General features: G+C 37.6%; 1 protein-coding gene across 2 annotated transcripts in view; it reads left to right on the top strand.

The window, feature by feature from the left end:
• The window catches only part of PDK3 (pyruvate dehydrogenase kinase 3), a 58,356-nt gene that overhangs the window by 18,138 nt on the left and 25,096 nt on the right, over window positions 1-15,122 (top strand). For both annotated transcript variants that reach the window (XR_007510298.1, XM_049835072.1), the window contains exons 2-3: window positions 4,189-4,330; window positions 10,157-10,228. Coding sequence is in view for 1 of the 2 variants with exons in the window: in XM_049835072.1 (XP_049691029.1) it covers window positions 4,189-4,330; window positions 10,157-10,228 (214 nt within the window). In the remaining variant the exon portion in view is untranslated. The remainder of the gene's footprint in view (window positions 1-4,188; window positions 4,331-10,156; window positions 10,229-15,122) is intronic.

Below are 15,122 nucleotides of genomic sequence, written 5' to 3'. Positions count from 1 at the left end.
TTGTATATCATTACTGAGTCTGTAGAAAGAAACTGCTGTGCTACCTCAGCAGATCAGTCTTCACTTAAAGAAAATGAATATATATTTGTATTGAAACACTATTTAGGATGAAATGTTAAACTAGCCTTTATTCAAAGTCAGCAGGAATATAAAAGTTGCACTGAAATCCTTAGTTATAAAAGGTGTAATATTTTAATGGAAGCACATCCAATGTTCAGAGAAAGTTGAATCTAAAACTTTGAAAAAGTCTTTGGTGGTGGGTTAGCTGTTTTTAATTTGAACATACTCATTTTACTTAAAAAAAAAAAAGTAGATGGAAAGCACTAGTAAAGAAGGCAAGACAAAAAAGAACCCTTAATAATCACTAATAGTTAAATAATGAGTAGTGGACTGTAAAAGTGAAGGCAAAGGCCTTGCTGTAGGTTTAATATCAGGGTGGGAATGCTGTATGGATAATTTTATTAGAAACTTTTCTGTCCCTAGCAGTGTAGGTTCTGTTTTGTTGTTAGTTGAACAGTGAGGTCCCACTTCCCCGCCTTGGAGCTCAGAGTTTGTTGCTGGCCATTGATAGCAGGATGGCTGTTCTGAGGTGGACCCACAGCTTTTTCTTTATTCTTAAGTCTTGAATGCTTTTCCTGTTTATATCCTGTCTCTGGTACGGTATTTAACCAGTAGTTGCACTGATGTCTGTAGGACTACTGAAGACAGTAAAATTACAAATAAAATATGTATGTGAAGCTTTTTTTTTATGCCAGTGATCCTCGCATCTTCTGACCAGGCTCTTCTGCAGTATTCCTACAGTTGATTCAGTGACTTATAGGTGAAAATTCATGACTCCTCAGAGTTAAAAATGAATGCTAATTTCATATAATTTAACAAGATGGCATAAAGCTGTATTTGCAATGCATTGCTTCAAGTATAAAAGCAGTGGGCCTTCTATTAGTAATTCATAACAAAAACTGTACTCCTAGTATATCATAATGCCATGCTAGTGTTATACTTCCATGTCATTACATTCTGCCTTGAAGTCTGTTGCTACTGTTGGGCTTCAGTGCACCATAATTAATCAACTCTCTGACACAACACCCCCTGTTTTTGGAAATTAAGCTAATACAATCCTTGATGCCTAGTGCAGCATAGTCTGCACTAGTGCATACTGCATTCTTTTTTCCATTTGAATTCACACAAAGGTAAGCAGGTCGTTGTTTTATACATATGTATTACTGAGTAACTGCTTGGGGGCTGCAGTGTAAATCAAGGAGAGATTATTCAAGTTTCACTTTCACTTTAACCATGGGAGAGACTTCAAATTCTCTTCAACTGAAACTGATGGATTTAAACTGGCTTTAGCCGACCGTTCTTAAGACAAAAGGCTGATTCTGGGAATGTATATTGACCCAGCTGGAGTGATAACAAAATCAAGAAAGAATGCTGTATGTTTTGAAAAAAATGTAACAAAGCAAAAATAAAGCCAACCTATAAAAAACCCTATATCTGACTATAGGCTAAACCTGCAAAAGTGGTGTTACAGCTTACTAGAATGCTGTTTCTGGAAAGATCTTTAGAACTTAGACTTACTTGTGCATGATAAATTATATTCAGAAAATACCTAACTTACAGACTCAGGTTTTATTTCTTGTAATTAGTAGGATGTTCCTCATTTTGATGAATGTAGTTGTACGGGCATTGCTGTGACGAAGAGTAGCCACAGAGCAACTGTTAGGACACGATATGATTTTGCTTCAAAAGCTGGAGGATATCTAATCATTGCTCATTCTAGCAAATAGCCATCCTCTCCTCCCGTGCGTGTGCTGTTTCGCAAGCAGAAAACTGACCTTATTCTAGAAGCTGAAGCAACTCTGTGGAGGCTCAGATAAATTGCATGCAGCGAAGCATCTGATACACTCTGACTGCGTGCCCCAAACCAAAAAGATATACTGAAGTTATGGTAAAGCAAGCCTTCAAGTTAGCAGGCTTCGAACAGAACTTCTTTTCCTTTTCCTGCGCTGAGCATGCAAAGGGACCCCAAAGGGCTCCGTACCTAAAACGTAGCTGTACGTTAGAGCAAGGCAACTCCTTAAAAAGAGACAGTTTAGAACGGCTGGGGTGAGACAGGTTAGAGATGTGCCCTTGCTTGTGGGACGAGAGGAAGTGGGTGTCTTCTGCCAGTCCTGCTTTCAAGTCTAGCAGCTTTTGTTGTCTACCTTGCACAAACCCAGGGACTGTGTCCGTGAAGGGCCCCCGTGCCCTTTCCCAGACTCCCGCAGGCTGTGCGTCAACATTTCCTCATTGTCTGGACTGTTACTCATCCCTTTTGCTTATTATTGCCTAGAAAATAACTAAACTTGCTCTCAGTCACTCTTGGGAAGAAGCAGTCATCGCCTTGGTTCCTGAGGGTTTTTCCAGCCCAGAAGGTGTATGGTGAGCTAGTCAGAGTCTTTCCTGCTGCCCAGCCACAGTCTTCCTGAAGAACTACTATATACAATGACTTGTGAACAAACAAGTGTCTATCCTCTATTGTAGGTGAATTGGTATCTAACTTAATTGAAGGGTTGAACTCTGAAATCATTACTGTGCTTCACAGAAAACAATAATGTAATGTCTTGTTTCCCTTGTCTAATTTTGACAGGGTGTGTGTATTTGTAATTGAAGATGTGAAAATGCAAGTAAGTAAAACAGGTCCAAATATTTGTTGGAAGAACAGTAATAGAATTGCTGACACCAATAGAATTTAATGATCCACTGGTTGATGATACCTAAATGAGCAAGAAAAAAGGGAAACCCTAATCCTTCCTGCATATTCCCCCAAGCCTGTGTTACAGTTTGGGAACTAATCCATCAATGCATGTTACCTATGCAAAGAAGGTGAAAACTCCGCTGTTCAGCTGATTATAATGGGACTGTCTTAAAAAGTATCACCTTGATTGTGCTGGTTGCTTTGCACTTGAGTCTTTCAAACTGCAAAATCTCAGTGATTGTGTGCCTAGCAGTGCTTTTAACGCTTTCTGGTTTGCTCGAACATAATTTATAGCGCTTGTATTATGCCTGCGCTCACAAATTTTGCAGGCGGTTGTACTGGTTATTGTCAAAAAAGACATCTGCTGTCCTTCTAGACAAAAGCAGAATACTGACTGTTCATTACAAGTAAAACATGGATTATTTTTTTTTATTATTTTAATTTACCTGGACTCTTCAGAAATTAGTTATGGTGGGGAGTTCCCCCACTTGTGAAACACTGCAAAATACCAAAAAGTATGTCAAGTCAGGTCTGATCTTCCATCTGAATTACTTGCGCAAGAGTCATAACATCTTAAACTTTCAAATATTTGTAGTTAAAGTTTTATAGGTATCTCCAGTAACTAGTTCAGCTTAATGCTATTGGTCATATCAGTCTTCTGGTTCGTGTAGGGTGGCTCCAGAGAATTATCACTGTTCCAACTAGGTCTGCAGCAAAGCATTGTTATTTTGCTGGATCCCTTTTATTTGCTTGCCGACTGTTTTGTTTTATCCATACTGTGCTGGATAAAACTCTATTTTAAAAGTGAAAGTCCAAGATAATCTCAGCTGCAGCTTTTCCAAATGGCAATGTGGTGATGAGCACTGCACTTTCCTTCCAGGTAGCTAGTGAGCATCTTGAAGGCTAGTCCTAGAAGGGATGATGACCTTTGGCTGGTCTTTCCAGGTGCTGCCGAAATGTTTAAGTACTTAGTAGGTTTGAAGACCTTGTGACATGAAACATCAGCCAGCTGTTGCCATTCTTTTTTGTCCCTTTGTTTTCACTCCTTACCCTCTGTTAAGTGTGCAGCGTGTACTTTTTAAAAGCTCACTTCAGTAGAAAAGTCATACTGATAAAAGCTAGTATTCTGGGGTCTTATTTTGAGCTAATATCAAGTCTTTGGTATTTGATGATTTTTATTTACAGGATAAGAGATTTTTATTTATAGGAGAGAGGATGAGATTATGTGAAATTAGGAAGAATGTCAGAAAAAAGGAGTTAAGCTCTAGGAAGATAAAAGTATATAATACGTGTCTTGGGAGTGAGAGGGAAGTGAAGGTGGGTACTGAAAGAGATTATTTTTAAACTGTTTTTATTTCCACGAGTGGATTTTTTTGTTTATTTTCTAGCACTGGGAAGTCTAAAATTTGATCTGCTGTAACGGACATCTGTTTTTTCCTTCCTTCTAACAGGTCGTGACAATGCATGTGAGAAGACTTCCTATATGTTTCTGCGGAAAGAACTTCCTGTGCGACTAGCTAACACAATGAGAGAAGTCAATTTGTTGCCTGATAACTTACTTAACAGGCCTTCAGTTGGGCTAGTACAGAGTTGGTAAGTTTAAAAATATTGGATTGAAAGATAAGTGTAAAACTAACACTATATTTGTTGCTTTACTTGCAACTCAGCTTGAATTGTCTTGAACTGAAGTCTGTTTTCTGCCTTGAATTGTTTATAATGCATGTTTCCTGTGAAATGAAGTTTCATTTTCTTCTGTCTGATATTAAGCAAATACTCTAATATGGATCTTAGAGATAAGAATTTGTAAGTTAGTCTTCTAAGTTAGTAAAAGCGTACTGTTGTCTCCCAGATAATTAGAATCAGTCAATAACTTCTAAGAGCAAGCTTTTAAAATATTCCTTACTGTATTGCACACATGAGTTCTTGAAATAGCTGTTCTTTCACTTTATTCTTTGTCAAAAATATGAAAAGAAAATTTAAACCATCTGTTCTTTTTATTCCTATATCTTTAAAATCATAACCTGGTATTCAGTGGAAGTTACAGAACAGGTCAGAAATCTGGTGTTGTCCAGTAAGTAACATTCTCCATTGTAATAACTAGTGTAAATCCAAAGTGCTTCAAAGTCCTGTCATCTTTTCCACATTAATTATTTCTAGCCTACTTACGTGTTTAGTGAGATTTGGAGACTACTGCCTTGTATGTATTAAGTTCTAAAAAATTGTTGTTCGCGGGGTATTTATTGTCTCTCTGTCTGCAAATACTTGACACAAAGAATTGATTTAAAAATATCTTTGCAGTATACAACAGACTTCCCTTTGTGAGTAACAGCTTGTCTAACTAAACAGCGACTAACGTTGTAGGCTTCTGTTAAGTTCAGTCATAGCCCTTGAGCCAAGAAAATTTCACGTTGACTGTACATTGACTGCTGGGTTTGGTCTCATATTTGTCAAGCTTCAGACTTAGAAGATATAATTAGGGTATGTGATACTGCGTACTTTGGTTTAAATATGTTTGTTTATGAAAGGTAACACTAGCTGTCTTGATGACCATTTCAAACATAGTGATTAAGTGCTTCAAATAAATGTAAATGCCATGGAGCCACCCAGTAACAATCACTTTGTGGTTAAGTGGCAGCTTGTAAGCTTTAAAGGCTTGTATCATCTGTCTGATGTTACTGGAAGCTGTTATGCCAAATACGAAAGAGTGGATAATATGCAAGCCTTCTAGGCTTTTCTAATCTAGATGACTTGTGAAGCTGTCTTTAGTGAAAAGTGGACAGATAGGTGAATGAAGTGGCTCTACAGCATAATTCTTTTAGTCCAAATGTATGTTCTGTGGCATATGCTTCTGCCCTGCAAATACAGAGTTGAGCAACATCTGGATCACTTCTGGCAAAGGAACTGAATGGGTGTTTAGAGTGGATGCCCACTTCAGAATTTTTTCTTAGAGGTTTGAGGACTCATGGGATGACTTTTATGACTGCAATAGATACTACTGATTTGAGAGGAAAAAAAATAATCACTCTCAAGTGTCTTAGAATATATAGTGACTGTAAGACACTTGTCCGAGTCATGTATTTTATATGATCATGTGATTTGCACTATCACACCTATAGACTGATAGTTTTCTGTTAAATGTGCCAAAATATCAGACTGTACTGTGATGAAGTTCAAGTGGACATCCAACCCAGAGATGGAAGTCTGAAATCAAAACGTTTGTTGTAGTGTTCTTCTAACTTTGATCCTCAGTTAACTAACAGTTTTTGTGGCAAGGAATATCTTCACTGCAATTACGCAAGAATATTTTTGTGATCTTAAGTCAGAAGTAACAAAAGTAACTGTAGCATGTTGTTTTTCTGATTATAGATATGGACTTTGAAAAGTTTATTTCTTATATTTCTGTTTAGAGGTTTTTATTGCTTGTTTAAACATTTACCTGTAGATCATAAGTCCTAGTGATATACTGGTGCTAAACCTTGGGCAAAATTGACTGTATCAGTAAAAGACCAAAACAGAACAGTTTCATTAATTTCAGTGGGAATGACCTTGAGTATTACGCAGCTATGCTGATAGCAGGTTTTGAAGCATAGTTATAAATCTGAAGTTTAGGCATATCTAGAAAGAGATTCCTGAATTTTATGCAGTAGAATAAATAAATATAAATTTAGCTATTCAGCTGTTTTGTGTACTTGTAAAATGAAGAAACCTCTTCTTGATGCACTTGTTTGATACCTCAAGAAGGAATTTTTTTCAGATCAGATTTCATGATCCTTGATTTTTACTATGCCATAGGTTGAGGAAACTTGACAGTTTATTAACATGCAAACAAAAAAACTGACGTCCATTTGCCACAAGTGAGCAAAGATGTAATTCAATGCATTATTCACCTTAATCTGTTTATTTGCTAATTGTCAGTAATTTATGTAGCCACCAGCATAACTGATTTATTTTACGCTACCACTGTGCACTAGAAGCCTATGTTTTTATGTGCTTTTGGTGAGAGTCCAGATTAGCTGGAGCTTTAAAATTTGAGTTCCCAGTCTATTCCTTAATGTCAGCATGCCAAAAAATACAAAAAGCTCCTAGTCTTTAAAGTGGGTTTTATTAAATTTTTAAATTAGATTAAGGTGGCTCTGTAAACAGCTGGAACTTAGGTTTGGTGGAGTAAGAAAACAAATTAACCCTGCCTACTGTATAGCATGGATCCTTTCCCGTCAGCCCTCTGTCCAGCCAGGCAGTGACGTTCTGTATTGCATAAATTTCCTAGTCCCTTAAGGTCCCTGGGAAAGCAACCTCATCTTGTCACTTCTGAGAATATGCTCCCTGCTGCAGGCAAGCGCTGTTCTCTTCTCAGTTCTCTAATCCATCTTTATGGTCATGCTGTAGGCATTTTGCTTGCCGTACCACGCTCCTTGACTGCACTATACTGCCTAACAGATTTTGCAACTGATTGCTTGATTGCTCTCGGGAAAGGTGTATTTTTTTCCCCTCCTTTTCTGGGTTCCTTAGTCTGACGTGTGCAGCAATGAGGATAGGCAAGACAGCTGTCCTTCCTTTGTGCTACTCAGCTGTGCTTTTCTGAATAGAGCTGGCATTACCCACAAAGTCAACTATGAACAAAAAAAAGTGTTGCATTTCAGTCTGTGCAGGTAAAACATTACTTCTGTCCCAGTTTGAGTTTTTAACTTAGTTTATGTGTATGTTTTGCATGGAGTAGCAAGGAAAAGAATAAATTGAATCAAAATAACACAATATGTTCTGGCTCTGAACTCTGGTGATTACGATTAACAGACAGATCAACAGTCATTGTGCTAGGCATCAGCAGCTTATTTTCAGTTTTTCAAAATTAATGGGCGACTTCCTAGTTCCAAAGAGGTGGGCCTTTTTTAGGCCAGCTTTAAGAGGGCATTCTAGCTAAAGTGCCCTGCAGGTAGGATACTGAACGCATGGCAGAATTACATAATAAAGGATATCATCACTAATTTGATGTGATGAAGGAAAATGGTTACAATAAAACCTTGTAATGGATGAGGTCAGAGCTTGTAAAGTATCTAAAGTGAGTGTGAGGTTTGCACAATATGCTACTCGGTCATATCTAAAATTCACATTTTGATTAACTCTCACCAAATTTGTCATCTTTAGTACTTTTGTCCGGAAAAGGCTATAAATTTCCATTTATCTCCTTGGAAAGAGCCATTAGAGAAATCAGTACAGTTTGGGGATTAATAATTGTTTTTTGTCTATTTTTTGTGTTCAGACTGTGCTAACAAGATTGTGTTACCATGGAGATATGTTTTATCTTTTCAGTGCTTTAGTTTTAGTGAGATTCTAAGGGAAAATCTTAGTGAAATACACAGGGAAAAAGCAGATCTTAGTGAAATACACATAGGGAAAAAGCAAAGGTATTTTGCATGAATTAAAAAAGAAAAGAAAATCTGGAGCTGACATTATGGGCATTTACAGTGATTTCATGTATGAAATGTGCCATTCCAGAATTATTACATTTGACAGACTAACAAGAATTCAATCTACCTGGCAGTAATTAACAAAAGAACAAGGCTAAAGGGTGCTTGAAACCAAAGAGTTTGCCCAATGAATTGTACTCTATTGTGACAAAAATGTAAACACAGGAAAGACAACAGATTTGAAGGGCATAGGCTTTGATTTCTGCTTTTGACAACTCAAAGATAGCAAAATATAATTGACATTCTCTTTGTTTCATCTGTGGTTTTTTTGTAGATTTGTGTCCTGTATAGTTGTATTCATTTACTAATAGAATAGCAAGTCATCCATTATTCTGGTACTTTTCTCCTTTATTCTAGCTGGCTGGTAATTGTTCATGAAGTGTTTTTGAAACACCACAAGGTCTTGCTTTTCAGTGCTTGATAAATCCTGTAGTTACCACCATCATTTATCCATATCTGCACTCACAGTTCAAATGAAAAGAAAATTCAAGGAAATAGGTGAATTTTATGAAAGGGGAATGACCTTTTTTACACACAGTAGCTATTACAGGAGTGAACTGCATTGCTGACTGCTCACTGTTCGGCAGCTTGTAATGGTGGTGGTGGTGAAGACAATGTTGTGAATTATTTATTACAGCTAACCAGAGTTATAAATTTCCTTTTAAACGAGCTTTTACTTAATTTCTTTAATTTTGAGCTGTTTGGGAGGAAGCAGGGGGGGCCGAATTTTTTGGAAGTTACAACTGCATAAAAGAAAAATGTACAGCATTTGCATCTCTGACTTTATTTAGAGACTTGGGAAAATATACAGGGTATTAGAACTTCCCAGGTTGGGTGACATATAGTGGTAGGCATTGGACAGTGGGTTAGATTTGTTTGATGTAAGATTACTTTTTTCTAGCTTCATTTAGTCAAGGGATTGGAAGAAGTAGTAAAAGTGAGAGAAGAAATTGGAGTAGTAGAACTCTAGTAGAACTGTTGATCCTTCAACACAGGAGTAGCAATGTTCGATTATTCCAGAGCACGAATCTCAATACAGCATAGCAGTAATGGTAGACAGCAAATCAAATCCACACAGCACAAAAATCAGGTATCGGCTGCCTTCGGTACCAGAAATACTCATTGTTGTTTTAGCCTCAGCATCAGCACAGGGTTGCTGATGTTTGTTTGAGATTTCTGGTAGGAGGTCTGTAGTAAAAAGCACCTGCTGTGTTGCTTCTCAAGTGTGGTGGTTGTCCTGGATCTTCAGAAACAGGAGTTGCATAATATTATATGATGACAAGTGGGGGTGAGCAGCTTTCTAATAACCTCTTCTGACTGACTTTGCCACAAGAGAAGCTGTCACTTCTTTCATGACACAGATTTATTGAAGCATCTTTCATATGGGAAGAAGCTGAGAATCTCCTTAGAGATATCCGGCAAGCCGTCTGGACTGTTCAGCCTGAAGAAAAGGCTTGGGTGGGTGGGGGTACAATATGAGGAGATGTGGGAGTGTGTGAAGGTGCGTACTCTTCTGCAGTACTGTGGTGGGACCAGCTTGGTGCAGTCTTTTTAGTATGGCTTTTGGGGAGTGTTCCCTGGAGCTTTATTTTGGAAGGAAGTTTGGATTGCTCTGAGGAATGTGGGAGCAGACTAACATCTGTACAAAGTGGGTGACCAGGAAATCAAGATTCAGGGATGAACTAAATTACGTGAAATTACAGACCTGCTTGATTTATGTAGCAGTTCTCCTGAATTGTGGACTGTAGGGTCATGACCAATACTTTTAAACTCAATATATTTGCTTGCTTTCTGTTTGTTGCAGAATCCCACTTTATTTTAGCCTTTGCAGAGAACCGTGTACTATGCTTCCATTGTTTCAGATGAGGTTGTAGTCTTAAGATTAAAAAAAAATTCAAAAGTAATCTAGGTTGAAGTATTTTAACTCCTCCTTTATCATTTTTGCTTATTTCAGGTACATGCAGAGTTTCCTTGAGCTTTTAGAATATGAAAATAAAAGTCCTGAGGATCCGCATGTTCTGGATGAGTGAGTAATTTGTTCTCTTGTTATGGTTTTTTGAGACAGATGATTTTAAAATGAACCAAGTGTTTTTGTACTATAGGATAACAGTGATCTTATTTGTAAGGTAGAATTTTTGCAGCAAAGGCCAGAATTGTAAGCTGGAGCAGAATATAGGGATCCAAGTGCTTTTGAACAATGTATTCTGCATTTATACAGTCTGATAGTTTAAGAAATGGCATGAAATGCTTCCTCCAAGGCTATATCGAGAAGACAACATGCCTGTGAGAATATACTTGTGTATCAAACACTTGTGATTAAAATGTCATTTTAGTATACATTGAGCTTAGTACTGTGTTGTATGGAATGTGTATTAATTTATTTTATTAATTTACTAATTTATTAAATAATACTTTGAATATATTGAAAACTTTCACTGTGTCAGTCATTGTTTTTATCTAAAGCTTTTTTAATGGACTTCAATTATTGGTGTTCACCTACCTCATGGAATATTATTACTTATGTTTTGAAAAGAAAGGAAAGCTTAGCCAATGTTCTTTATCAACAAAATCATATTAACATTGTCATTACAATGTTTCCTTGAAATCTGTATGCATGAAACAGGAAAAAAACCCCCCACATGTGAGAACAACAGGTTCAACACATGTATCAGACTTAAAACCAAACCAAAACACCCCCCAGCACTAAGGTCTGTGGTTATCCTGTACTGTATAGCAGTCAACTTTGTTTCAGGAGATTCCTTCTTGAAGGTTTTTTGTTCCATTGATTGGTTTTCTTAGGGTAGCTTGTCTTTTAAACTTGAATTTCTTTTTAAGCTCTGGAAATCTTGCCTGAGCAAGTACTGCTTTATAGGAAGTGTTTCATAAAACATCTTGCAGTCCAACAAATGCTCTGTTTGTGCAAGATGTGGCCTGTGCAAAAATGGTGTTTTGTCTTCAGGTAGTTTCAGATACATTAACTGCTATGCTAGGTTAAATAATGGTTTTATTAGGTAATGCCTTTTAGATGTTATGCTCTTTTGGTTTTGAGCATGTTAATCTGAGGTCTTTACACTTTATTTTTTAAGTATGGAGCAGTACGTGGCAGGAGAAACTGAAGTGCATGACTACCAAATTCCCTGTGTGGCAGAACTGTAGAAGAAGCCGTAAGGGTTACAGACTGAGTGAATTGTAGTGCTATTGAAATTAACTATTTTCTCAGTGCGAGTCCTAAGCTGGAATGCTGTATTCAGTGCTGGGTACCACCTATTAAGAAATTAAAACATACGTGGACAGTATTGATGTGAAAGGAAAGAATTAGAGACTTGGATAGTTCTACCTCTGAGTAATGTTGAAGGCGTTTGTTTAGACTGGCAAAAAAGAGATTGAAGTGTGAGACACTGGAAGTCTGAGTGTGCCAAAAAAAAAAGTCACTGTAATAAAGGATGGTTGGTTCCTTTAAGTGAAGAAGTGGAGAATTTAAAAATGGCTGATTTTTTTATTGAAGTTGAGACTGTACACATGGCAAAAAGTACAAATTCAAATATTAGTGAGAACACACTGAAAAAGACCATTTCAGAAGGCTGTACAGCACCCTGTTTTAAAAGCTTTTAAGAATAGATTAGATAGCTTTCAGTGTTATTCTAGGCATGCTTATTCTATAGTGGATAAATTGGATGAGCTTTTTGACTACCTCTAGCTGTTACATTTTGTGATTCTGTATTTACAGCCTGTTTGCTGCTGGGACAAGAATTTCTGTTTGTGACTAGTTTAGCAGTAAGTTTTCCTACTGCTTGACTTAGAAGAACATTTTGAGTGTGATTAAGTTACCAAAACATAGGTGACTGTTGCCTTTTGAGGTGGTGTGAGCTGTCCTAGACATCTAAGCAAGCCTGGCAAGTGTTAACACAGGTCCTGTTAAGCCTATAATGTCTGGGAGGTGCAGGGAGACAAGGTGGTTATGTAGTTTCTGGTACCATCTTAGATGTTCTGTATTTAGGTAACTGAATTTCAGCTTTTTATGAACTTCAGAGGTTCACAGTAGATCACTATATATATTTTTTAAAAGATTGATGAATAGTTCTCTTGGAGATCTGTTTTTAGAGTCTGTTCATAATTATCAAATGAATTATCTGATTCTGCCATATGGATAACACATTCTTGATATTGTTTCATGACAATTGGAAGTATTGTTTGAGATGCTCTATATTAGTAGGATATACCAAATATTTGATGATGAACCAAATGTTTACTCATTCAATATAACTGTTAAAATCTTGTAATTATTGTATTATATGTAATTAAGTACATATAATAAGGATGTTGGGAATTTTTTTGCTACCTGCTGAGGTGAAGTCCAGCTAAGGACTTTGACAGTAAGAGTCATCTTTTATACTGAGTTTGGCCTGTGAAAAGAGATGAAAGATGTGTTATATGATTAAAGAGCAAATTTATTCTTCCGGACAGTATTGGTTAGGCTACCTAAGGTGAGAAAGTCAGATTTACTTTCTTGCACTTTGCATGTCCTCTGTTCTTGGCTTTCTGAAGGCTATGCCATTTAACTGGATATTGAGCTGTAATTAGCTATTATTTTAATATTCTTTGCGAACCATGTCTTTCAAAAATACTCTAACTACATTATATTTGTCTTCTAATAGCCCACAGATAAATCTAACAAACTTCTCAATCCCTGTACCAGTATTCCATGTTGCTGCTCTCTAGTCCTATCCTACTTTTATGCATTGTGGTCAGAGGAGAAATATTGGGAGTTCTAGTAGTTAGTGAACTACTTTTCAGTGGGAAGAAATCCCATATCTGAGTTCATTTATGTTTACATGAGTTTTCTATTCTTCTGTAATTGCATGTATAATTTAATACAGAATTTGAGCCATTATCTGGGACACTGTGGGTAGTGCTTTTAGGGATGCATGAATAGGAATAGTACTTTTCTTCAACCAGATTGGTTTGCTCAGAGAGGGACATGTGTAAGTTCCCTGTGTAAGGTATGCCTAGTCCTTTGAAGGAGAGCCCTTCTTGTCCAAGAAGTATCTGTGGTGTATCTCTTTGAGTACCTTGCATGTAGTAGCATATGAAGAGGGGTTGGAGCATGCTTCAACTCGGTTCCTCTCAGCTGTCTTGTTGGTGCATTGAGCGTGCTGTAGAAGCATGCATATTAATATGACATATTATATACTTGGTCTTACAGAAGACCCAGTCTTGCATCCTTTGGTCATTGTAGTGCCCACCCTTATTAGTGCCCTGTGTGGTATCAGGCAACTTATACGTTTCATGATGGCCCCCATCTCTTCCTCCTCTAGCTTAATTAGTATCACAAAATGTGAGACTTGCCTGGATGGAGAAGGACTTCTGCCCCAGTAACACCCCACCAGCTTTTGTTTGGAGCTGGATGTGGTGTCCACATTAAGCACCCAAACCCCAGGAAGACTTACAGAGCAGCTGATTTTTGGAAATTGAATGACTGCCTTGGTGGTCTTTTTGTCAGCTGAGGCAGACTTCAGTTTCTGTTATGGCTCATCAAGGTAACTAGTGCATGAGAGAAGGAGAGCTAAACTGATCTTTTAAAGAGGTTCAGTATCCACAGATGTGCTGTGTCACTGTTGGCAGTAGTTCTTCAATTAATGCTTTTTAAAATGTTGTAATGATTTGATCAGTTGAACATAAAACTGTCCCCTGACTATTTGTGTTGTATCTCTGCTTGTCTGGGGAGCCTGCTCTGGTATTTTCAGAATTTGGGCTCTCTTTCAGAGTAAACCATTTTATGTATCAGTGTTACAGGATTATAGATGTTATCCATGTACTAGCACAGCTGTCTATGAAGCCATGCAGTGAAGTGAATTGGGAAATTGATCTAGTGGAAAAAATAGCCCACTTTGAGCCCTGTGGTCCCTAAACTGTTAAACTGCATGGCCTACAAAGACAGCAGTGCCAGCACAATAGAGAGGGTGAGTGGTTGGGAGTAAGTGCGGAGACTAAACTAAAGCTAATGTTTTTCAGGATGGGCCAATTTATCTCTGCTCTTAGTGTATGAATTTGAGGACTGATGTATGTTCATGAGTGTTACCTTCTTATGAATGTTGGACAAAATCCTTTAAAGGGATTTTTTGTCTCAGCATTTCCATGATGAAGAGGTTCAGAGTTGCTTCAGTTTCTTTATTATGTTCTGTTGGTTAGTAGGCCTTATGAAGACTTAATACAATGTCACCACGTTACTGTCTCTGTCAGTAGTATAGGCATATGCCAAAAGGTCAGGTTACTTTTGCATTTTTGATAACACAAATATCTTTCCTCAAGCTGCAGAGTGGTCAGGTGGAAGTCTTTCCACAGCTCTGTCAAACAGTATGATAGCAGGAGCATTAAGATAAGGCGTCCACACTTAGTTAAAAGGTGTAAGCTGGCAGAAGTGTTGGAAATTTCCCATGGTGTCAACATGCATCCGGATAAACACACAGAGGCAGAAGTCGTTTTTCAAAGATTGACGGGTTTGTAAAATATGCTGTTCACGTGTACTTTCAAAGAACACTTACTCCACCTGCTATACCTCTGAGTTTCTTTGCTTATTTTTCTTTGTGGTGCTCTTGTGGGAGGGTATGTGGGGTAGTGTCCTGGAACTGAGAGCAACTGCAGTAGTAAGTTGCCGTGTCTAGAGATAACATGCACGCAGGAAGCTTGGTGAACAAGAACTTCTTTCTGCAGATTAAAATAGTGGTTGTTAGCAATTTGAAATAAGTAAATATTGGAGTAGGTTTTATTAAGAAGGTGCCACTTTGTTGTTTGCAAGTAATGTGAAATGCTACTTCAGTTAGTTTTGCACTTCAAAAGCAGCTACACATTCTAGTAGAGAAATCTCTCAGAGTGTGAACGTGCACCTGTCTTTCTGGTGATTCTTAGCTACCAGCTAGCAC

This window comes from Accipiter gentilis, chromosome 32 (genome assembly GCF_929443795.1).
Source record: "Accipiter gentilis chromosome 32, bAccGen1.1, whole genome shotgun sequence".
Classification (NCBI taxonomy): Eukaryota; Metazoa; Chordata; class Aves; order Accipitriformes; family Accipitridae; genus Astur; species Astur gentilis.
This window is presented reverse-complemented; position numbering and strand designations above follow the sequence as displayed.